General features: G+C 44.4%; 1 protein-coding gene across 4 annotated transcripts in view; it reads left to right on the forward strand.

Moving 5' to 3' along the window:
* HORMAD1 (HORMA domain containing 1) overlaps positions 1–24,191 on the forward strand; it is a 99,621-nt gene that overhangs the window by 33,440 nt on the left and 41,990 nt on the right. For 3 of the 4 annotated variants that reach the window (XM_068253248.1, XM_068253247.1, XM_068253250.1), the window contains exons 5-8: positions 769–805; positions 11,406–11,426; positions 13,244–13,270; positions 18,877–18,944. In XM_068253248.1, coding sequence (XP_068109349.1) covers positions 769–805; positions 11,406–11,426; positions 13,244–13,270; positions 18,877–18,944 — 153 coding nt within the window. The remainder of the gene's footprint in view (positions 1–768; positions 806–11,405; positions 11,427–13,243; positions 13,271–18,876; positions 18,945–24,191) is intronic. The other variant, XM_068253251.1, reaches the window with a different exon arrangement.

Consider the following 24,191-nt stretch of genomic DNA (forward strand, 5'->3'; position numbering starts at 1 on the left):
GTATAATGCTAATAATAGGTAAAATGTGACACACCTCATCACACCCACTATGACGCCTCCCCTATTTCCCTCCCTATCTATATATATGGCCTTGCCTGACAGGGCACTTCAGCTCTGACTGGGGCTTATATGATGATGGGGGGTACTTTGTAATATATGTAAATAATTGGTGTAGGCTATGTAATATATGTACAGCACGCTTTCTGATGAAGCCTTTTGGTGAAACATGCACATGTTAAAGTCTATGTACAGCACTTAGCACTCTATGTTTGTATATACCCACCCGTCATTGGGTCAGTGTGTGAGGGGACTTGATAGTTGGTGGTTGAACCAGATCAGCTATATCCTTGATCAGGTTATCTCCACTGTCCCCGAGCGACACAGACACACTGTGTGGTCAGTGGTCATAGTAGTGTGGGATAGCTACACCTTCCCATGAGACTTTTTGCTATGGGATAAGGGGGATCAGCAAAGACCCCCACACTCTGACAACAGATACATATCTGAGGGCTACACAGTGAGAGATTCTGAAACCGAATACCTCTCATTTTAAAACTTTTCGTGATACAGTAAAATTATAATTTTTACCATTTGTACCTATAGGGTAATGTCCTTCTGGACGCAAGTGTGTGATTTTGTTTCCCTGGTACTTCACTTATCCGGTAGTGTGTGGTTATAGTAGACCTGGCAGTTTTTTTTTTTCTATCTGCATTGTATTCTTTCCTATGTGTTTTTTGCCCTTTGCTGATTCCCACAAATGTCTTGTAGGATGTTAGGATGCTATGATGCTTTACAGAGAAAATATGTAAGTATACAAGTTTGTGGTTTCAATGAGATACTGATGTTTGTACTTTTAAAATTCTTAAATGCATAAACACACATGTGGGTTCTTGGTGTGGGTACAGGGTGTCATGTGGGTTCTGACAATGGGTGGGTATCGAGTGTCATGTGGGTGTTTATTGCAGGTACTTAGTGCCATGTGAGATTTGGGTGTGTGTACTGGATGTCATGTGGGTTCTGGATGCAGGCACTGGGTGTGACATGGGTGCGAATACTTGGTGCCCTGCCTGTACTAGGTCAGGGCTGGGTGCAGTTACTTGGTGTCATGTGAGTGTGAGTACTGGGTGCCAGCTATGGGGGGAAGGGGTGTTGGTGGATGTTGGGAGAAGTAGAGGTCAGTGTGGGTGCTGCAGGAAGGGGAAGTCATTGGGGGTGCGGCAGTCACGGGGGAGAGAGAGTTCAGTTTAGGTGCTGAGGGAGGTCACTATGGATGCTGCTGGCGACAGGAAAGGTGCCATTAGGGGTGAGAAAGGTCAATGTGGGTGCTGGGGGAATGAGAGGTCCAGGCACAGATGTCCTTGCACCCTAGACTTTGACCCTCCATGAACCTGCACATACCCGTCATAGGTAGCTACAAGTGCCCCTTAGCATTGAGTAAGCCAGAGGTACCCTCAGTATTATGTAGCTAATGTTGCCCCCAATTGAAGGGAGAACTCGTCAATGGAATGCTGAGAGCTGAATGAGTAACTTCTAATTTATGCTCTGCTTGGGACTCTGCATAGGGAAGGAGGGAGGGAGGCACTGGGGGAGGAGAGTGAGCCCCCTTTACATCATCAGGTGCCTGTAGGCATGTGCCTACAGTGCCTTCTGGTATATCCAGCCCTGGAGAGGTCAGAGTGGGTGCTGGGGGAGGCAGGTCTAATGTTGGGGAGAGAGAGGTCAGTATGGATCCTAGGTGGAGGGAGAGGTCACTGTGGGTGCAGGGTTGAGGGAGAGGTCACTGCGAATGCTGGGGGAGGGAGAGGTCACTGCTGTCAGGGAGACACCATCTTACCTGCTTCCTCACACCTGCAGGGATGGTTACACTAGGATTTCTGTATGGTACCTCTTTACTCCAAAGTGTCCCAGATGGGGGAGGGGTTTCCTCCGTGTGGTGAGTGGGGTTTCCGCATGAGGTGGGTGGAGCTTATCACAGCCAGGGGGCGGGACTTCTTTTTCACAGCCAAAGGGGCCTTTTTATGGATATTAAAAAAAACGGGGGTGCTTGGGCACCCTCAGCGCCCCTCTCTGCACGAGCCTGTACAAAGTGATCGCCACATCCCACCGCCGATTGCTGCCTCTCAGCCCCTGTACTCAGCTCGGAGGCCAGGAGAAGCATGGGGCTCTCTATAGGCTGCATTCCTAGCAACAAGGAGAATTTTCATTGGTCCACCATGAACCAGTGAGAATTCTCCCTATTGCTGAAGATTCCCATTGGTCTTTTGCAGCCCAGTGGAGATCCCCATGCTTCTGCCAACCGCTGGGCTGTGTACAGGGACTGAGCGACAGCGGGACAGGTAGCCCAGGGCATATTACCCCCATAGGCTATATGGGGGAACGCATCCGCCTGCCTAGGATTATCACGGACTGCACAGAAGTACGATTCACATACTGCAACAAATCGTGTGGATCCATTGCAGAGTGACAAGTGTGAATGGCTCCTACAGTATTTATAAAATTGGAGCCATTCACTGTCAGTTTAGCAATGAGTGGAGAATGGAAAGAAATTATCAAGTGGGAACACAGCCTAAATAAAAGCATACACGTCCTTGAAGACCTGTCACTTTCTGCATCAAAATAAAGTTGTGCACTGTAGTCAGAGTGTTTACCACACGCTGTAGATATGCTTCTAATTATGTTATCAGCTACCAGTGACCAGATATATACAGTGGGATGCGAAAGTTTGGGCAACCTTGTTAATCGTCATGATTTTCCTGTATAAATCGTTGGTTGTTACAATGAAAAATGTCAGTTAAATATATCATATAGGAGACACACACAGTGATATTTGAGAAGTGAAAAGAAGTTTATTGGATTAACAGAAAGTGTGCAATAATTGTTTAAACAAAATTAGGCAGGTGCATAAATGTGGGCACCACAAAAAAGAAATTAAATCAATATTTAGTAGATCCTCCTTTTGCAGAAATGGCAGGTAGCCTCTAAACGCTTCCTGTAGGTTCCAATGAGAGTCTGGATTCTGGTTGAAGGTATTTTCTCTAGTTCATTCAGGTTTGATGGCTTCCTAGCATGGACAGCTCTCTTTAACTCAAACCACAGATTTTCAATTATATTCAGGTCTGGGGACTGAGATGGCCATTCCAGAACGTTGTACTTGTTCCTCTACATGAATGCCTTCGTTGATTTTGAGCAGTTTAGGGTCATTGTCTTGTTGAAAGATCCAGCCCTGGCGCAGCTTCAGCTTTATCACTGATTCCTGGACATTGGTCTCCAGAATCTGCTGATATTGAGTGGAATCCGTGCGTCCCTCAATTTTGACAAGATTCCCAGTCCCAGCACTGGCCACACAGCCCCACAGCATGATGGAACCACCACCATATTTTACTGTAGGTAGCAGGTGTTTTTCTTGGAATGCTGTGTTGTTTTTCCTCCATGTATAATGCCTGTTGTTATGCCCAAATAACTCAATTTTAGTTTCATCAGTCCACAGCACCTTATTCCAAAATGAAGCTGGCTTGTCCAAATGTACTTTAGCATACCTCAAGCGGCTCTGTTTGTGCTGTGGGCGTAGAAAAAGCTTCCTCTGCATAACTCTCACATACAGCATCTCCTTGTTCCCCCCTTGGAGTGCAGTGTGTGAGCCAGCCCTGAGCTCCAAAGCTCGGTGCAACCCATGCTTCATTCCTTTCCTTTTCAAATGTGTTGCACCCAAGCTATGCTCAGCAGCAGAACGCAATGGACGTTAAAGTAAGTGCCTGTTTTTAAATATTGGGAGGTGGGTGCGGATGGCTCTCCCCGGCACTGGCCACGCTTGGGGGGGTCGCCTGCGCCGCCCAGCCTCCCCCTCCAGGGTGCTGCTGTGGTTCCCAGGCAGTGAGAGCGCCTGGGACCCCGCGGTCCCCCGGTTGTATGGGGGCATTGGGAAGCCTCCTCGTGGCGCTCCTGGATAGTGATATTGTAGCATGAACTAATTCCCGCAGGGCAACTGCTTTGCGGCATTGGTTTTGGACCCTGCATTAGTTGGCATGCGAAAGCAAATGCATATTTGCATGAGCATTGCCTCATGAATAGCCAATTAGGCCAAATTTGCTTAGCCAGTTATGTCAGGTGTTCACTTGGTGTTTAATGCACACATTTAATTCTCTGTGTAGTGACTTGTTTAAAGTGCGCCGAATGGTTGAACGATGCACAGTGACTCCATCTGCAGCAAGATGATGTTGTAGGTCTTTGGTTCTGGTCTGTGGGTTGACTCTGACTGTTCTCACCATTTGTCACTTCTGTTTATCCGAGATTTCTCTTGGTCTGCCACTTCGAGCCTTAACTTGAACTGAGCCTGTAGTCTTCCATTTCCTCAATATGTTCCTAATTGTGGAAACAAACAGCTGAAATCTCTGAGGCAGCTTTCTGTATACTTCTCCTAAACCATGATGGTGAACAATATTTGTCTTCAGGTCATTTGAGAGTTGTTTTGAGACCCCCATGTTGCTACTCTTCAAATAGAATTAAAAGAGGAGGGAAACTTACAACTGACCCCCTTAAATACTCTTTCTCATAATTGGATTCGTCTGTGTATGTAGGTCAGGCGTCACTGAGCTTACCAAGTTAATTTGAGTTCCAATAATTAGTTCTAAAGGTTTTGGAATCAATAAAATGACAACAGTGCCCACATGTATGCACCTGCCCAATTTTATTTAAACAATTATTGCATAGTTTCTGTAAATCCAATAAACTTAATTTCACTTCTCAAATATCAATATGTGTGTTTCCTATATGATGTATTCAACTGACATTTTTTATCATAACAACCAACGATTTATACAGGAAGATCATAACGATTAACAAGGTTTCCCAAACGTTCGCATCCCACTGTAAATTAGTAATCTGTTTATTATCATGGCATTCTAATAATGACTAATCATTCAGCTGCTGTTCTCTGTGGTAAAGAATCCATGGAAAGCATGGGTCTGTACTGTATGTCTGTTATTCCACTGCCAATCCATCCACCGGGAAATGGCACAGCAGCAGACCTAAAGAGAACAGGCCCTCTCGATAGAATATAAATGTGCTTATTATGAATCAGCATTTAACTTCAAACCCAATTCCATCTTAGCAATTGGCTATAGAAGCTACTCAATGCTACAGATTTGTTTTAAAGACTAACTACTTACCAGGCCTTCAAAATTGCCCCATGATGCTCACAAGGCACCTGCAAAGCACCAGCGGTGGTATCATGCTGGGTCTTCATTATCATCTTCAATGTGCCACCAATCAGGTTGCTTTCACAATGAAGTTCATAGGGCGAGCTACAGAGGACACGTGTCAGTGACATAGGACGAACTTACATATGCAATATCAGTGTTGGAAAAAATGTTTTGTGTCTACACAGAGAAGTAGATGGTGAGCATTGGTGGGAAAATAGGAGCACCTGGGAGGCGGCACCCCATAGTTTGAAATGCTTCAGCCTCCATCCTAGTGTATCTGCAAATCTTAACGTGTTAGGATTTACGCTGTTGATTTATCCTCTGATCTGAGGTTTGCTGGTTGGCAGCTGGAGATTTTATGGCATTGGCAGACCGAAAGCTCTAGGTTGGCCAGACTGACCCAGATCTATAGGGTCTTGTTTTCTGGTGAGTCCTTAAAATGTGAGGTTTGCATGTGGTGAATTTCATCATTGCAACATAAAGAGCACTATTGGAAGAATTTTTAGAAACTAAGAATTGGTGAAGGATATCTTATCACATGCAAGAGGATAGTGTTGGAAGCTTTATCTATTTTTATTTTCCTGGTTAAAAGAAACCAGCTAAAGATACACATATTGCTACCTATTCATGTCTCTCCTGAGTTTTTTCACAGGTGTTTTCACCCAAACAAAATGCATTTTAAGCACCCAGCAGCAAGCCAGAAAATACTCAAAAAAGTTTGATACTACTTTTTAGTACTTTTTCGGTTGTCAGGTGCAGAATGTTTTATTTTTTTGTAGATAAGATGAAAATTTATTAAAACTCTAGAGGAAGTTAATTGAATAGGGACCATTGTGTCTCTTGGTAAAGATGAGCTGAAAATGGCAAAGCATTTAGACAAAGGAAGTGTCTATAGTGAGACCCATACCTGCTCGCCACTTAGGCCATAATCGTTTAGGATCATTGTGGGCACCTGATCCAAGTGTGTAAAGGTACCTGCAGAAGTCTGCCAGTAGTTCTTTAGCAATCGACTTGCTCCCACTCATTTTTGCTTTTTCTCCATTGCCTTTCCATAAAGAAGAACATGCTTATTGTCAGGGAGCTGAACAGTGTGTTTGTACAGGAAAAGGCAATACATATTTCTAATAACCTTTTTTTATGTATGTATGAGCTGGTACAATACAGCTGCAGTGTGTTCACATTGCAAATACTGCCAGGTATATAAAATAATAAATCCAATGTAGATTGCTCCCTGCTTACTGTTTTCTAATTTAGGTGTTACACTAAAAAAATTATTATTTGCTTATACTGTACATTCACATTGTTCCAGGCAGGTTAAAAGCTATTGTGAAGGCTGCACCACACAAGAGGGCAGTATTGGACAGTGATTTGCATGTAGCTGGCATACTAATGCTGGGTCTTCTTCAGAAACCACTATACATATACTTTGTGTGTCTTAAAACAGGGGTCCCCTACCTTTTCTGGCCCGGGGACCACGGGACCACTTTCTGACCAAATTTTTCCCCGGGGGGTGGATATGGCGGTGCGCGCGACCTAGTGGACAGTGACGTGCGCATCGCGTTACCGGGGGGGGGGGGGGGGGATGGGGTGCGGCGGCATAGCTGGCATAGTTGCCCCAGTATAGGGGGTTTAGTTGCCCCAGTATGGCTAGTATAGTTACCCCGGCATGGCTAGTATAGTGCCCAATATATAGGCTAGTATAGTGCCCAGTATATAGCTAGTATAGTGCCCAGTATAGTGCCCAGTATATAGCTAGTATAGTGCCCCCCCTTCTCCCCCGCGGCCGCCGCTCCTGTTACCTTATGACCGGGCGACCGCTTCCTTTCTTAGATTCCCCAGCCGCTCTCCGTTTAGCAGCATCTCATATTACAGCAGTGCACGTGTATTGCGGCTGCTGTAAGGAGGGAAGGAAGCAGGGCAGCGGCTTCCTGTAGCAACGATATGCATCGCTGTTACCATAGGAACCGCTGCCCTGCTTTCTTCCCTCCTTACAGCAGCCGCAATACGCGCGCGCTGCTGTAATACGAGATGCTGCTAAGAGGAGAGCGGCTGGGGAATCTAAGAAAGGAAGCGGCCGCCCGCCCATAAGGTAACAGGAGCGGCAGCCGCCGGGAGGTGGGGGGGTTGATGGGGCGAGATGACAGACCCACCGCCCAGTGGAAAACTGCCAACGGACCGGCAGTGGGCCGCGGCCCGTTGTTTGGGGACCCCTGTCTTAAAGGAGTTGTCAGGGCAAATATAGTAAAGTGAGTGGTACTTACCGGGGGCTTTCTCCAGCCCCAAGCTCCCTGGACCTCCCTCGCGGCAGCTCTGCCCGCAGCCGTTCGCCGGAGCTCCGACCTGGTCCCCGGCGATGACGTCAGAGCGACCTGGGCAGTCCGCTCCGGCCCACGTGGCGGTGATTGACAGCGCCGATCGCGCAGGCGCAGTAGAGAGCGACCTCCAGGTCGGAGCTCCGGCGAACGGCTGCGGGCAGAGCTGCAGCGAGGGAGGTCCTGGGAGCTTGGGGCTGGAGGAAGCCCCCGGTAAGTACCACTCATTTTACTATATTTGCCCTGACAACTCCTTTAAAGGATACATCCAAGCTAAAAGAAAAATCAAAATCCACTTACCTGGGGCTTCCTCCAGCCTCTGACAGCCGTCCTGTGCCCTCGCCCCAGCTCCGCTCACTGCCGGTGTCCTCCGCAAAAGAAGCCGACCTCGCCAGGTCGGCTTCCGGGTTGGCTTCTTGTGCGTTCCACGGCACGGGTCACGTGGTCTAGCCGACGTCATAAGGTCTGTACTGCGCAGGCGCAGAAATACTGCGCCTGCGCAGTACATACCTGATGACGTCGGCTAGACCACGTGACCAGCGCCTTGAAGGGCACAAGAAGCCGACCCGGAAGCCGAACTGGCGAGGTCGGCTTCTTCAGCGGAGGACACCATCAGTGAGCGGAGCTGCGGCGAGGGCACAGGACGGCTTCCAGGGGCTGGAGGAAGACCCAGGTAAGTTGATTTTGATTTTTCTTTTAGCTTGGACCACTCCTTTAAAGCTGGATTATCACCATAAAAATCACATTTCAACAGCAACTGGTCTGAGTGTATTAAGTGATAAAGATGCTAATCCTGCATTCAAAATTTTTTCTGCTGTTATGGTTTGGCGTTATCACATACCTTAGGAGCACTGGCCCTTTAATAGCCATTGCCAAAGAGTTGCATGCTGGGGGTTCATTTTATCTATAATATGTTCCTCCTCTTCCCTTTATTTCCCTGCCTAGCTGCCTAGCTGAAACATGATTCTCTGCTCACTTGTGCTTACAAGCAAGGCTGAGATGACTCAGCGATTGGAGGACAAAAGAAAAAAAAGTTAAGGGAAGAAATTACATCAGTATTTAGCCTCAAACTGTGGACAAAAGACATGGTTCCCACCAGGAACAGAATTCTCTTAATTAACTATATAAAATTCACTGAAATCAAAACGTGGACAGCACAATACATGTGTTATGTATGTAGATCAACTATTTATCTACTTATATACGTGTCCCCCCCCAGCATAGTATGGCTAATCATCCTGCTTTAAACATTATTAGTTTTACTGAGACAAAAGACAGTGGTTAGTTTAATATACTGGGTTTCTGATTTAACGCTAGATTTTACATATTACCTTTATCTCAACATATCTCCTTTTTAGTACTAACTACCTGGGAAAGGTGGTTCCTAAGGATCTAAAGTATATCCAAAAAGTTAATTTGTAAAAATGCTGGCCATACACGGCTCGATTTTGCTGCTCGACTCTCCCGCTCGATTGATTCCACGCTCGATTCCGCAGGCAGTTCTCTTATCTTCCGCTCATTTTTCTTATCTTTTTACATTGTCCTTAATGCGGAATCGAGCAGCAAAACGATCGGGCGGGAGATCGAACATGTCGGAAATTATCTATCAAGCCATCTAAATGGCTTAGAATTGAGCCGTGTATTCTCAGCATTAGGCCCCGTTTACACTTAATCAGTTGGTGTGCGTTAGTATGCGTTAGTACGCGTTAGTATGCGTTAGTACGCGTTTTTTCCATAGCAGTGCATTGTGACAAAGATTTCAGTTAAACGCGTTAAGTGTGAAAGGTGCCATAGGAAAACATGGGCATTACTTTGAAAATCAGTTTTCTTTCAGTTTTAACTGAGAGCAACTGATTAAGTGTAAAAGGCCCTAGGGTTGGTTCAGATGGCTTGTTCAGACAGTAATACCCACAAGGACTGTGAAGTGAGGTAAAAAAACACTGGAGATTTGACTAGGCGAAGCAGGATAAATATTGACTATAGGTGGCACAGATATCTGCAAAGGGAGTGTTTAGCGGCAGAAGGCGGCTCTGATATCAGCGGGTGGGAGGGGTAGGTGAGTGTTAGGAGTAGGTAGGAGGAGGGTTAGGCTAGGTGCGATAAAAAATATTAGTAAAAATTGCCAATATTCTACCATCAGAATTAGCCACTGCCCAATAGTAGAATATCCCTAGCTTTTCCCGGCCCCTAAATTATTGCAGCACCCTTTTTCCATGTACTGTGTAAAAAAATACTTTTATTTTTACATTTGAAAAGGATCAAGTCCTCTTATATATGTTTCACTGCAAATCAACATTTAAATAAAGTAGAAATTAAAAAATCCTAACTACCAATCAACAATTTATTAATCATTTAATATTTGCCCTTGATTAATGCATAGAGCGTGAAATCGAATAAAAATATTTAAATATAAAATAATCATTGGTTATAACCAAGTTGTCTAAAAGAGTTCCAGTGCCAGACTCTAATGTGAAATGCAATACATATATATATGCATATATATATATATATATATATATATATATATATATATATAGTTAAAGGACCACTTTAGCAAAAAAACAGTAACCAGTTAAAGAGAGTCTGAAGCGAGAATAGATCTCGCTTCAGACCTCATAGCTAGCAGGGGCATGCGTGCCCCTGCTAAAACGCCGCTATAGCGCGGCTTAACTGGGGGCCCTGTCCCCCCAAACCCCCTCCGTGCAGCGGGGGAGCGCTTCCTGGTTGGGGCAGGGCTAACCGCCGCAGCCCTGCCCCATGCGCGTCTGTCAGACGCGTATCTCCGCCTCTCCCCCGCCCCTCTCAGTCTTCCTTCACTGAGAGGGGCGGGGGAGAGGCGGCGATGCGCGTCTGATAGACGCGACTGGAGGCAGGGCTGCAGCCGTTAGCCCTGCCTCCAGGAAGAATACGAGCGACCATTTTCCGACCAACTTTTGCGGGGGGTGGGTTGGGGGTGAAGGGACCCCCGTTAAGCCACGGGATAGCGGCGTATATATAAGACCTGAAGCGAGATTTAGTCTCGCTTCAGTGTCTCTTTAAAGGGAAACTGAAGTGAGAGGTAAATGGAGGCTGCCATATTTAAATTATTTAAATCCTTTCAAACAATCAAACAATACCAGTTGCCTGGTAGTGTTCCTGTTCAATCTGATAGTGACTGAATCACACCAGAAACAAGCATGCAGATAATCTAGTCGGATCTGACAAAGTCAGAAACAGCTGATCTGCTGCATGCTTGTTCAGGGTCTATGGCTGAAAGTATTAGAGGCAGAGGATCAGCAGGGCAGCCAGGCAACTGGTATTACTTAAAAGGAAATAAATATGGCAGCCTTCATATCCCTCTCTTTTCAGTTGTCCTTTAAAGGACCACTCCAGCATAAAAAAAAGGAAGTAGTTAAAGCTTGACAAAACCGACAGGTTTTGGACTAGTCCATCTCCCCATGGGGATTCTCAAGGTTTTCTTTGTTTTCAAAAGCATTTCCGGAACGGCAGTTTAACTGCCAAACTAGTAACATACCAGTCAGCCTCCCTACCCAGTTGCACACTATTTGGCAGTTGCACTGAGCTATTGCCATTAAGGAAATGCTTTTGAAAAAAGAAAAAAAAACTGAGAATCCACCTGATGAGATGGACTGGTCCAAATGTAAGACTTTAACTGCTTACTTTTTTGCTGTAGTTGTCCTTTAAATTGAAAATAAAAAGCCTTGATCCCAATTTCCATTGCAACACTGCCATCTAATGGCTATTTGTAAATCTGACAGACAGTAATAAAAGACACTTCACAAGGGTTTAGTCAACAGTCATTTTGAAAGTTTGTATTAATAAGTTATATTTAGTTCAGATGTCAGTAGCATGGAATAATAGATTTTTTTATCCACTCTCTTTGTTTCTTGTACAGCTCAGAATGGTGGTACTGGCAGTAAGTACTTTGTAGCACATACGGTAACCATCTTGCCTTATCTTACTTGCAGATTCCTATTATTATTATTATTATTATTAATTTATAAAGTGCCAACATATTCCATGGCGCCGTACAAAGAAAGAAGAACATGGGGTACATAATAATACAGACAATGTTTTACACCAAGTATGGACACTGGTACAAAATACTGAATTGGTAATTACAGTGACAAATGTAACATGATGAGTAAAATGTATAATAATTTGCAAGATACAAAATGAATAATATTTTCCAAGACACAAAAGGTTGAGAGAGCCACGCCCTTGGGAGCTTGCAATGTAATGGAATGGTGGTGGGGGGAGAGGCAGGAGGTGGGGTAACATACAGTATTCATACAGGCAGTGTGTTTTTAGGTTATGTAGTGAGGAGTATCAACCCAGGCCGATAGGGGAATGGCCTAAGTTAGATCATATGCTTGTCGAAAAAATTTGTGAGTTTTGAGTAAGCGTTAAAAGGTTATGTTTTGGATGGATATGGATATGTTGTGGAAAGGCTTTCCATAGGAGGGGTGAAGCACGTCAGATGTCTTGTATACGTGAATGCAAGGAGGTGATTCTAATGGAAGACAAAAGAAGGGCATGTGCAGATCTGAGATTACGATTGGGTTGGTATCTGGAAACGAGTGAGGAGATGTACAAGGGAGTGAGATTGTGGAGAGCTTTGTAGGTTAGGGTTAAGAGTTTGAACTGGATTCTCTGCTTAATTGGAAGCCAATGATGAGCCTGACAGAAAGGAGCAGAGGAAGAATGAGAAGAAAGATGAATGAGACGAGCAGCCGAGTTTAGTACAGAATGAAGCGGAGCAAATTGGTTAGTTGGTAGTCTGCAGTGCAGTATATTACAATAGTCCAAACTACATATGTGTGACATTAAAGTGGACCTTCAGGCCAGTTATGTGTGTAAACTGTATTGTTTGTGCCCCAACTAAAAAGATTCTCACTTTCTGGTCTAGACACAGCATCACAAAGAACATTAAGTCAGGGAGGATCTCATCCAGTGATAATAGCCTGACAGAGCCCAATTACAGACCTTTTAGTAATCTGCCCAACACGTAAAGCAGAACTGCATACAGTATGTGATTATAGATATTAAAGTTAGTTGATTTGAAATGATACATTTCATTAATACAAGGATACTTCTAATTAAATTGAATAAGAAAATCTTTTATATTGAAAAGTAGAAACCCTGCTCCCAGTACTTGTACGCTAGTCAGTTTGCACATTCTTCATAGGTAAGTATATCCCACACACACTGTGATATGGCCAGAATGTTGGAGGAGTGCCAGGATGAAATTGAGGTGTATTATTATTATTGATTTATAAAGCGGCAACGTAATCCGTGGCGCTGTACAAAGTAAGAAACAAACATGGGGTACATAATAATACAGACCATGATATACACCAAATATAGACACTGGTACAAAATACAGAATAGGTCATTACAGTGACAAATATAACATGGCAAATACAATGTATAACAAATTCCAAGACACAAACGGGTGAGAGAGAGCTGCATAGAGGTGTCCTTACACCCAAAGGGAAAACCCCTTACCAGAGTGTGCTGTAAGTTTTACAGACATACTTAGTTTTTGACCTTATTTTGCCTTGATAAAGAGATCCTGGATGATCTTGAAAGGTTAGCTGCACAGAGTATGGCTAATAAACACTACATCATCCAACAAGGAGGTGTCAGTTGCATTTACTAGTTTGTACATTCTGACTTTATAATTTACTTTCAGAATATTTAACCAGTCCTATTTTTTGGAATCCTCTTTAGATTTATACCAGTGTTGATGACCCCCAGGTATGTTGATAAACAGTGATACTGCCTTCTATGGTTCACTCATGTCATGTTACTTTTTTTAAATGAATTTAAATTAGTAGGAATAGGATATTAAGCATATAATAGACTACATTTACTATAACATCTTCGTGCTATTGATCATAGGAGATAAGTGATCCTACAAAACAGGTCTGCATTTGGTATTGGTTGGCGAGGGTTTGTGAGGATTTTCTACAGGGCTGTGGAGTCGAGGAGTCAGAGTCGGAGCAATTTTGGGTACCCGGAGTTGGTGATTCATTAAATTGAGGAGTCGGAGTCAAATGATTTTTGAACCAAATCCATAGAGTCGAGGGGTCGGAGTCGGTGGTTTCATAAACTGAGGAGTCTGACGATTTTTGTACTGACTCCACAGCCCTGATTTTCTACTCTCCCTCGGGTCATGTCAGACCAAAAGGATAAAAGTTAATGAATTACTTTTCGGACTATAAGATGCACTTTTTCTCCCCAAAAAGTGGGGAGAAAAAGTTACTGCGTCTTATAGTATGAATGTGGCAAGTCTTACCTATCCGGGCGCTTGTGTCTAATGGTGAAAATATCTTAATGAGGTCCGTGGTGAGGCGGCAGCAGCACGATCCGGCGTTCGTAATTCGGGCAGAGCAGGACATCTTCAGCCGCTAAACTCGCACAGTCCTCCGAAGCCTCTGTACTGCCTTGTCTATTGGTGTAACCCCATGATCCGCCGCAGGTCATGAGAAGGCGCTAATAAACAAGGCAGTATGAAGGCCTCAGAGGACTGTGCAAGTTTAGCGGCTGAAGATGTCCTGCTCTGCCCGCATTACACTGACACGTTTCTGATGCAGGGACACAAAGCCTATGAGAAGAGCGGACCTGCATTAGAGATCTTACAGCGGCTTCTGCTATGCCGCTCGGGGATGGGTAGTTGTGAACACTTATCGCACTGCAGCTGATCGGGGACAGGACGGACAGCCATTAGAGGACCAGCACTGTAGATCATTGCAGCGGCTGATGCAATGCCACTTAGGAACACGCTGCTGCTGCCACCTTACCACGGACCTCATCAGGATGATCTACAGCCTGGACACAGACACCGGACCTGACTTCTTTTACTCCAGGCTGGATAGTTAAGATCTCATTGTATTTGTAGTGGTTAGTTAGCGTAGCTAGGTTGGGGGGAATGGCGAGCAGAGGTTTGTGTAGTTTAGTGTAGCTAGGGGGGGGGGGGGGGGGGGGGGGCATCAGGGGTTAGTGAAGTGTAATGTAGTTGGTGGGGGCAGCAGAGGTTAGTGAAGTGTAGTGTAGTGTAGTTGGTGGGGGCAGCAGAGGTTAGTGTAGCTGGGCAATGTAACTTAGATAGAGACATCTTGGGGGGAGGTTAAAGGTTCACAGGACACTCCTGGACTATGGACAAACTTAGATTTAGTATTTTTTCCCTGGTTTTTGCCCTTAAACCTAGGTGCGTCTTGTAGTCCAGAGCGTCTTATAGTCTGAAAAATATGGTAGCTTTTAAATAGGCGTCCATAGTTATGTACAGCAATAACCTATATTAAAGAAGTCCCAGCTGACTTTTGTACTTATCATAATTGGTGTGCATAAAACCAGGTTCTGAATTGTAGTGTAGTATTCTTGCATTACTGAATTCACAAAATCATCTGTATGGTGTGTGCTGATTCCTTCTTGAAAAAAAAAATCTGGTTTTGTTTAAAGTTCTGTCTGTTCTGGTTGTAAGTTGTATATTTACATGACATCATTTCTGTACATCTGTTATCAGCACTGCAATACACACAATAGTATGTAAGGATCTAATAAGGCATTAATTTTCTAGAGGGGGTCACTGAGATGCTCATAATTCTGTCTTGTATGCAAATTGTATGCAGCTTGAAATTTGGCCAATCCAAATTGACAGAAGGTGCATTTGATTGGTCCATTTCCAAGCTTCACACATTTAGCATCTCATGAATCATCTGCAGTATGGATCTATTTATAAAGGAGGGGTTATGCAATATCCCCAAGGAAATGGCCTTATGTTTATTTTTATTTTTTTACATCACCTTATTTATAAAAGTGATAATACTGAAAATATCCCTAATTTTCAGGCACCATAGCCAGAAATGCAAAGTTAATCAACATTCTATTATTTCTGGCACTTTTATAATGCTGAATACAGAAAATTTCCAATTCTCTACTTTAAAGTCGGAAATATTATCCATTTTATTTTATTTTTTTACAGTATGAACTACACAAGGAGACCCATCATCTATAATCCCTGGTTTTATCTTGGCAGTGATAACATTACCCATAATAACTAGCTTCATTCCTGATATGATTAGTCAGCTGAGTTTAGAGTGCTATTTTAGCGTACATTGTTAGCTAATAATCAAGATTTTTTTTTTCATTCATGGAAAAGCCCTATTTAACCGTTTCTGGTCTACTATCGGACTTGGTATGACAATGGACTTCTGCTGTCAAACGTCATCCGACATGGGGCAATAGAGTTGTTGCTGGCCGTTCCGCCATCAGATATAGTCTTACAAGGTTACAGGCCTTTCTGATCAAAGCATCAAACTAAGCTCAACACTTTGATCCCCTCCGGCACCACACTGTGCCACATAGTATAAATATAACATGGGCACATTTGGGCTGCCCCTGCCTGCATTCTGACAGACCACTCAGATCACAGTGTTGGACTAAGTCCAACGCTTTGATCTCACCAAATATCACATCTGCATAAAAGCTTATTCCGCCGATGCATGTGCATTGTGGGGAAGACCTATGGCACCCGAGTGGGCATTTGCTCTGCCCCAGCTGAAGCTGAGAGATCAAACACATCACCCCGCACAGCAGATTAAAAAGTAAGTGCTGGGGGAGATGTGGGTGTTCTCCAAATGTATTGTAAAGGGTTAAGATTAAAATATGACAAGGCCTACTTGAGTAGTTTCTAAATAATGGCATGAAGAGGACATAGACAAACTGATTAGTCATCACTTATTTGGAAAGCAGTTGCTAATCAGAGAGTTTGATAACTTTTTAACTCAATGCCTCTAGAAATCTGTGTTTCACACAATAACTACATTAGCTCCTAAGCACACTTCTCTCTCCAATTTATTATTATTATTAATTGTATTTATAAAGTCCAACATAATACGCAGTGTGGAAATGAACAGAGGCGCCAAAAGGATAAAAGTAGCTAAATTTAAAAAAAAACAAAAAACGGGGGAGGCAGTGGTGGACTTACCCCTTCCAAGCAGACACAAAAATCAGGTTGATATTATATCAACAAGCAAATTTATTCATATATACACTCCAAAGGGTCATCGCAGTGCGTTTCACAGAGGCGCTAGGCTGAGACATAGACACATGTTGCTGTATGCTCTATCCCAGGCATGGGCAAACTTGGCCCTCCAGCTGTTAAGGAACTACAAATCCCACAATGCATTTGCCTTTATGAGTCATGACGGTGGCTGTCAGACTCCTGCAATGCATTGTGGGACTTGTAGTTCCACAACAGCTGGAGGGCCACGTTTACCAATGCCTGCTCTATCCCCTATTGCCTGATGAAGCGGGGCCACACCTGCGAAATGCGTTGCGATGACCCTTTGGAATGTATATATGAATACATTTTAGGTAAGATATCCTTTAAGGCTTCAGCAAGTCAGACTAGAGGACATATGTAGCAAATCATTAGATAAGAGGCGCCCCAAGATTGTTGCACTATTTTGTTCCTCAGTTCTCCCACTGCAGCCACTGCAAAGGTATATCCTTTTCACCAAATGCAGTATATGTCAAACAAGAACAGCAGCGCTGTGTGGTCAACATCAGGAAAAACTTGTTCCACCTCCAGAGATCCACATGTGCTTCTTCCACTCCTAAAAAGTGCCACTCAGTGAACCAGAAAAAAGGAGATAAGGGATTCTCTCAGTGGAATTTGCAGAAGACAAGTTTATTTGAGTGAACAATTTTCCAGAATAGAACAGCAAATAAAACTCACATTCAGAGGGTCCTACTCCAGTAGGAACCCTCTTGGCAATAATCGCTTCCCACTCCGTATGGTACTATAGCAAAATACTTGCGATCAGATGTGTGGCATTGCCCGCTCTCGTCCAGACTAGTTTCGGCCTTCCGCCGTCATCAGGAGAATACTTGCGATCAGATGTGTGGCATTGCCCGCTCTTGTCCCGACTAGTTTCGCCCTTCCGCCGTCATCAGGGGATACGTCATCCACTGATGATGGCGGAAGGCCGAAACTAGTCGGGACGAGAGCGGGCAATGCCACACATCTGATCGCAAGTATTTTGCTATAGTACCACACGGAGTGAGAAGCGATTATTGCCAAGAGGGTTCCTACTGGAGTAGGACCCTCTGAATGTGAGTTTTATTTGCTGTTCTATTCTGGAAAATTGTTCACTCAAATAAACTTGTCTTCTGCAAATTCCACTGAGAGAATCCCTTATCTGTTTTTTTCTGGTGCACTGAGTGGCAATTTTTAGGAGTGAAAGAAGCACATGTGGGATCTCTGGAGGTGGAAGAAGTTTTTCCTGACGTTGACCACACAGCGCTGCTGTTCTTGTTTGACATAGAGGACATACAGTAGCTGTTCACCACTCTTAGTGCAGATCATCACTTTTCTTTGGGTCAAAGACAAGTAGGATGCCTGGGCAATACAGTGTTTTGAGAAAGTTTTTATTGTTTGTCATGTGACACAATTGTGGCATGTTTGTGTTCAGAAAGCATTATTTACTTAATACTAGGAGTCATTTAAAACGGTTGGCATGCAGGCCCTTTTTAGGTAGACATAATCTGCAGTTGTTCTGCAAGGGAGAAATTATAACAGCATCTCAAAGCCTGTTGTAAACATCCTGCAGCAATTAAGGTAAATAGACCTTGTGACATTTTATTGAACTTACTAGCCATTTACAGCATCAGAGAGGTCATTTAGTGACCAAAAGTAGTTATTGTGGTAATTCCATAGCACTTCTAAGGAGTGTACAGAGCTAGAAACAGCAAAACTTAGTTACTATAAAAAACATTTAGGCCTCTTTCACAGTGGGACATTGCGTTTGATGCTACGTTAAAGTTGCACAACGTGCCCATAACGCAGCGCATGTAGGTTATAAAATTGGACGTTATTTTGCACTGCGTTATGTGTCTCTTGGTGCGCCGTTTTCGTTGCATACTAATGGAACGAAAACGGCGCATGCGTTACATTTAAAAAAAACAAAACATTACTGAGCATGTGCAACACACATAACGCAGCAAATGTATTGCTAAACGCGCAGCATGCAGCACTTTCTAAATATTGCTACACGTTACACACAACGCAACGTGTGCACTGTGAATGTGGTACAGACTTTGTATTGCTGTGCGTTAGTCTGCGTTATAATTTTTTATAATATGCGACTTTAACGTCCCACTGTGAAAGAGACATAAATGGTTCTTGTGAAACAGTTTCGTCAATGCTGCCAAAAATATATTCAGTCATTTTAAATATTGCATAGCATTGCATTCACAACTGATCCCTGGTCTGGAGAAGCATTAGCAAATTAGTCCCTATGTGTTAAAAAATAATAATTTTCAATTCATGTATTAACCATGTGTTTCTGTATTCTAAGACAATAACAGAATGTTACCAGTTTAAATTTAAATACACTCCAAGCGGACCTGTAATGGATTTTTCAAGGTAGGTAGACCTTTTTAGTATAATGTAGAGGGTTTTCATGGAATTTATCTATGTTAATCACTTACAAAGTGCTAACAAATTCTGTAGATTTCATGGAATCTTTCCTTTCAGATTCTTGCTGCTTAGGTCATAAGAGCCTATTTAAAACTGTAGCTAATATACCGTAATCAGATTTTTTTCCCCCTGCAAAATGCGTTGTATGGAGTTGTGTCCAAATAAAGTTTTTGTTCTTTGAATGTCCACCGCTGCCACCTTTTAAACTGCTTTTAGTATATTTTATACTTGACTTTGTTTATTGATTATATCAGCATATGCTGTCCACCCTTGGTGGAGGGGTGTCACCTCATGTTTCCAGTACTACAGAGAGCAGCTGGAATTTGGTGTTTGTTCTCCCCACCTCTTCAAGCAGTGATTGCCTTTGTGATAACGCAATATTCATACTTGAAAGATTCTTTGATTATTTACCTACTACACTATGGTGAGCTCTCTGTCCCCTTCCAATTTATATATTTCAAGTATTTCAAAATGATAAATGGGCATTTGTAGGAAAGTGTGAAATGTTCATGCTATTTTATTTATAAAGTGGTGTACTAGCTTAAACCCTTTAGTTATATGTTTAAAGGATACCTTAGCCGCTAAGGCTTAGCGCTTACAAAAATTAAAGAACGTTCTCCTCCGTCCTCCTCCGTTACTGCGTAATGATCCCACAAACTTACTTCCTGGTCGAGGTGGTCACAGCTGACTACGCAGACATTGCTTGACGATGTGTGCCCCTTATCATGCGCCCACAGCCAGGAGCACTCTGAGCATGCGCACTACGTAGTTGTGATATACGCTTGCGGGCATGTGATCAAGGGCGTACGTCGCTGGGCAGCGCATGCATAGCAAAGAAATGAACAGCGCTACTTAAAAACAGATGAATGCTTACCTGCAAAAAAGTGCAGACTCCACTCATGGGATACAAATACACAATGAGCACACATACAACCTGTCTACCACTTGGAGGATGTTAGTTTCCACTAACAGCTTGCATGCAATTTGTTAGGTACTCGTCCCTCCCACTGTCGAAGAAGTCTTTCCTCCATGGGAGGGGACCTAACACTAACTAAATCCTACCTATGCATATGCATAGCCTGGGCGCGCTACCAGTAAAATTAAGAATTGCGCAGAAAAAGTGGGATCAGCGCATCACCAGGCCGCCTCTGAATGGCCTCAGCTCAGAGATGCGCTGAGCCCCCCCAGAGACTACAAACGCACCTTGAACCCAAACAGAGGCTCTGCATATACACCAAAGAAAAACTAACAAGTGGGAGCAGCTGACCAGAATTAAATCAAACATAGCAAAGAAGCGCATGCATAGTCAGCCACGACCAAGTAAGTTCGAGGGATCAGTACCCCGTAACGGAGGAGAACGGGGAAGCGGTGGGCATCAGGAGAGCCCGCTACACATGCCCACACAGATATGCCTGCACAGGTATGCTTTGATTTGTTTATTTGCTTTGCAATTGTAAATTGTGCATATGTGTTTGAAACAAATACACAACTTTTTTTGGCACCTTGAAAATGGTATAAAGCTATCAAAATAGTGGAGAATGGTTACACTTACAGTGGCCATACACTAGCAGATGTCCTCCAGAGTTAACTAACAGATAGATCCCTCTGTTTGAAATCTGACCACAGAGGGATCTAATACTGCCACACACTGCAAATAGATTTTTAATGGATTTTAACTTCAATCCTATTAAAATCTATACAGTCGCAGCAGCAGAGCAGGGCTGACTGTTGGGCTCCCAGGTCTCCGTCCATCTAAAATGTGCTGCCCTGGGGTCCGTACAGAGTGTTGGCAGCGACGGGCATACACATCTGTCCGCTAGTGTGCTCCTCCTGTGTCTTATCTTCACCCTCCCGTGCACCTCTATGACCCCATAACATTTATGTGGTCGTGTAATGTACATTCTGTCAGTTCACGGGGTACAGGCACCCTGGTGGGGATGGAGAAATGACACAGGGAGGAGCTAAGTGTGTGCGCACTGCGTTGCTAGCACTCTGCACGGGTCCTGGAGGAGTACAGCACATTTTAGATAGTCGCCGGAGGCTGTGTGCAGAGTATAGCGTGCAGCGGGCGTATCTACATAGCTCCGGGGAGGATCCCGATCTTGGCTGCCATTCTTCTTCCTCTTCTCCGGGGCTCTGCTTCCTCCTGGTGAGATCGCAGGCTGTCGTCATGATGACAGCCGGCAATTTCACTTTAGATTTGCAGCGCTACCCGGAGGATGGAGGCATACCTGCAGCGCTGGAGTCAGGGAGGTGAGTGATTGTTAAACTGCTGCAGATCTCCCTGGCAGCATGATTTTTTCCAGGTTTTAGGGTCTGAAAGGGTGCAAAAAAAATTGCACCGCTTCTAGACCCTAAAATCCGGAAAGAATCATACCGCCAAGGGGGTTAAGCCAGATCTTTCTGCCAGGGGTGATCAAAATTATGACCGGGCAGCCATATTTCTGGTGCATCAATTTCCAGTAGATTCGATCATGATGATTGAATCTGCTGGGAAAACAGACAAGTGTATAGACACCTTAAAGAGACACTGAAGCGAGAATAATTCTCGCTTCAGAGCTCATAGTTAGCAGGGGCACGTGTGCCCCTGCTAAAACGCCGCTATCCCGCAGCTAAACGGGGGTCCCTTCACCCCCAAACCCCCCCTGCAAAATCAACGACCAAATTGGTCATAAATTTTGCTCTTCCTGGAGGCAGGGCTAACGGCTGCAGCCCTGCCTCTCAGCGCGTCTATCAGACGCGCATCGCCGCCTCTCCCCCGCCCCTCTCAGTGGAGGAAGACTGAGAGGGGCGGGGGAGAGGCGGAGGTACGCGTCTGATAGACGCGCGGGAGGCAGGGCTGCGGCGGTTAGCCCTGCCCCAATGCGGAAGAGATTCCGCGATGTACGGATGGGATTTGGGGGTGAAGGGACCCCCGTTAAGCCGCGGGATATCGGCGTTTTAGCAGGGGCACACATGCCCCTGCTAACTATGAGGTCTGAAGCGAGATTTATTCTCGCTTCAGACTCTCTTTAAAGGGAACCTGAGATGGGGAGGGAGAGAAAAATTATACATACCTGGGGCTTCCTCCAGCCTCCTCCAAGCGGATCGCAGCCTTGCCATCCTCTTCCGCCGCCTGGATTCCCTGGAATATGGCACACTTTAACCCTTTCTGGACCAGCACCCTCTGCCCCCTTAAGGACCAGAGGGTGCTCGTCCAGCAAACCGCTGCTTCCCGACGTACCGCCGCAAGTTACCGTCGCTCCCACCGGGCACGTCTCTCTGTCCCCGCCGCAGGCTGCTCTCTCTGCCGTCGCTATGACGGCAGAGCGCTGTGCGCCGGTCAGGAGCCGCTTTCATTGGCTCCTGACCCTGTCATTCCATGTAAGCCAATGGGAACGGCTTACATGAATGACAGGGCCAGGAGCCAATGAAAACGGCTCCTACCCGGCTCACAGTGCTCTGCCGTCATAGAGGCGGCAGGTCATCACATTGCGGCGGGGGCAGAGTGGACCGAGCGACGGCGACGGGCGGGGGCGCGCGGTCAATGGGACGTAGAGTTTACGTCCGGTCAGGACCGCAGTGCCCCCTGCCCGCCGTAGATTCATACTCGCTCGGTCCGCAGGTAGTTAAAGCATTAAAGGACACCCGAGGTGAAAATAAACAAATTAAATAAACAATTGTATCTATCCTCCTTCTCCTAAAAATAACTTTTTAAGATATTACACAGTTTTATTTTATGTTTAAATCTGATTTTTAAGTATTTACTGTTTTATTGTTTTTGCTTAATGACACATTCATTGAAGTATGCCAGAGCTACAATCTATGAACTATTGATCCTTTTTATCGCTTTCCTGCTCTCAGAAGCCACTTTCTGCTAGGAAAGTGTTTTATAGTTGTAATTTCTTATCAGTGAGGGACACACTGACAGTCCTGACTCAGACTGGAACTGCCACTTACATACGTTTAACTCTTTCAGGCAGAGAAAGTAAAAAGAGCACAGCATAGTTATTTGTGTGCTTGGCACTGTACATACACGTCTGTTTCATCATGTCACTTGTCACCTCGGGTATCCTTTAATGACTTATTAGTACTCACTGATTAAATTGAAAAATTTCCCTCACCTACAGTGTGATTTATTTCCTCCTGCTAAAAACAATTTTTTACGGACAACTTCAGAGCCCTATATATCCTGGTCAAAGAGTGTATGGACCTAAAATTTCAGAGCTGAGATATTGAGAAATTTGTTTGCTACATGTTCAAAGAGCAGCTGGTAGGAAATGCAAGTTGTACCTACATGTATTTGCCTTAATCAGGTTACTTTTGGGGTTATTCTTAATTTTGAGCCCCACTTATCTAGCATTTTATGGTACATCCACTCGTTTGTCCCTTGCAGAGCTAGAGCTATACTCTGCCAAAGAGTGACATCCTGGGCAAGTTCAAAGTGTTCTAGCTCAATGGGGTCTGAGAATTCAGTACCCACACTGAAATCTATCTTGGATCATTCCCTGTATTAAGTCCAGGGATGTCTGTTTGTAGGTTGAAGCACAATTTTGGGGTACTTTCTTTATGCTAGGATTAGACTCATTAGTGAACCTTGTTTACCTTGGCACCAGTTGTAGGCATGGGTCCTTCTGGGGTCTAAGTGTCCACTGATCTTCACTAGAACATCCCACAAGGCATGTTGGTTCACCAACCCTAGAGAGATGGACTGCTTTGCTGCCTAGTAGCCCCTGGGATTGCATGACTGGTGACAGAGAGAACAAACTCATGAGCGCTAATACATACTGTTTGCAGAAAAGCAGGCCTGTGTCTGTAGATTGCACAGAGGACTACCTGAAGTCAGGTTGGGCAGCAAACAGATATAATCAGAGATGCATACATAGAAAATGTCATAATACAGACCTGAGATAAGGCAGGTGAAAGTCGAGAAAGATCAACTTCGAACCGGGGCACAGCTGGAACTATTACCGTAATTAAGAGATGACTTATTGCATGCTTCTTGCATTGAGCTTTAACACATGACTTAACGAATGTGCAGTGCATGTAAAACATTATTCGTTTCTCTACAGGTGAGTTTTGCACAGTTTACAAATATGGATTTTTGCACAGCATTTTTTTCACATTGCTGCATACATTTTTGCCTGCGTAGTAAGCTCCCGATGACGCGCATGGAAGTGAGCATGCATGCGGCCACGGGCGCGCAGCCGCAGT

Source organism: Hyperolius riggenbachi, chromosome 9 (genome assembly GCF_040937935.1).
Source record: "Hyperolius riggenbachi isolate aHypRig1 chromosome 9, aHypRig1.pri, whole genome shotgun sequence".
Classification (NCBI taxonomy): Eukaryota; Metazoa; Chordata; class Amphibia; order Anura; family Hyperoliidae; genus Hyperolius; species Hyperolius riggenbachi.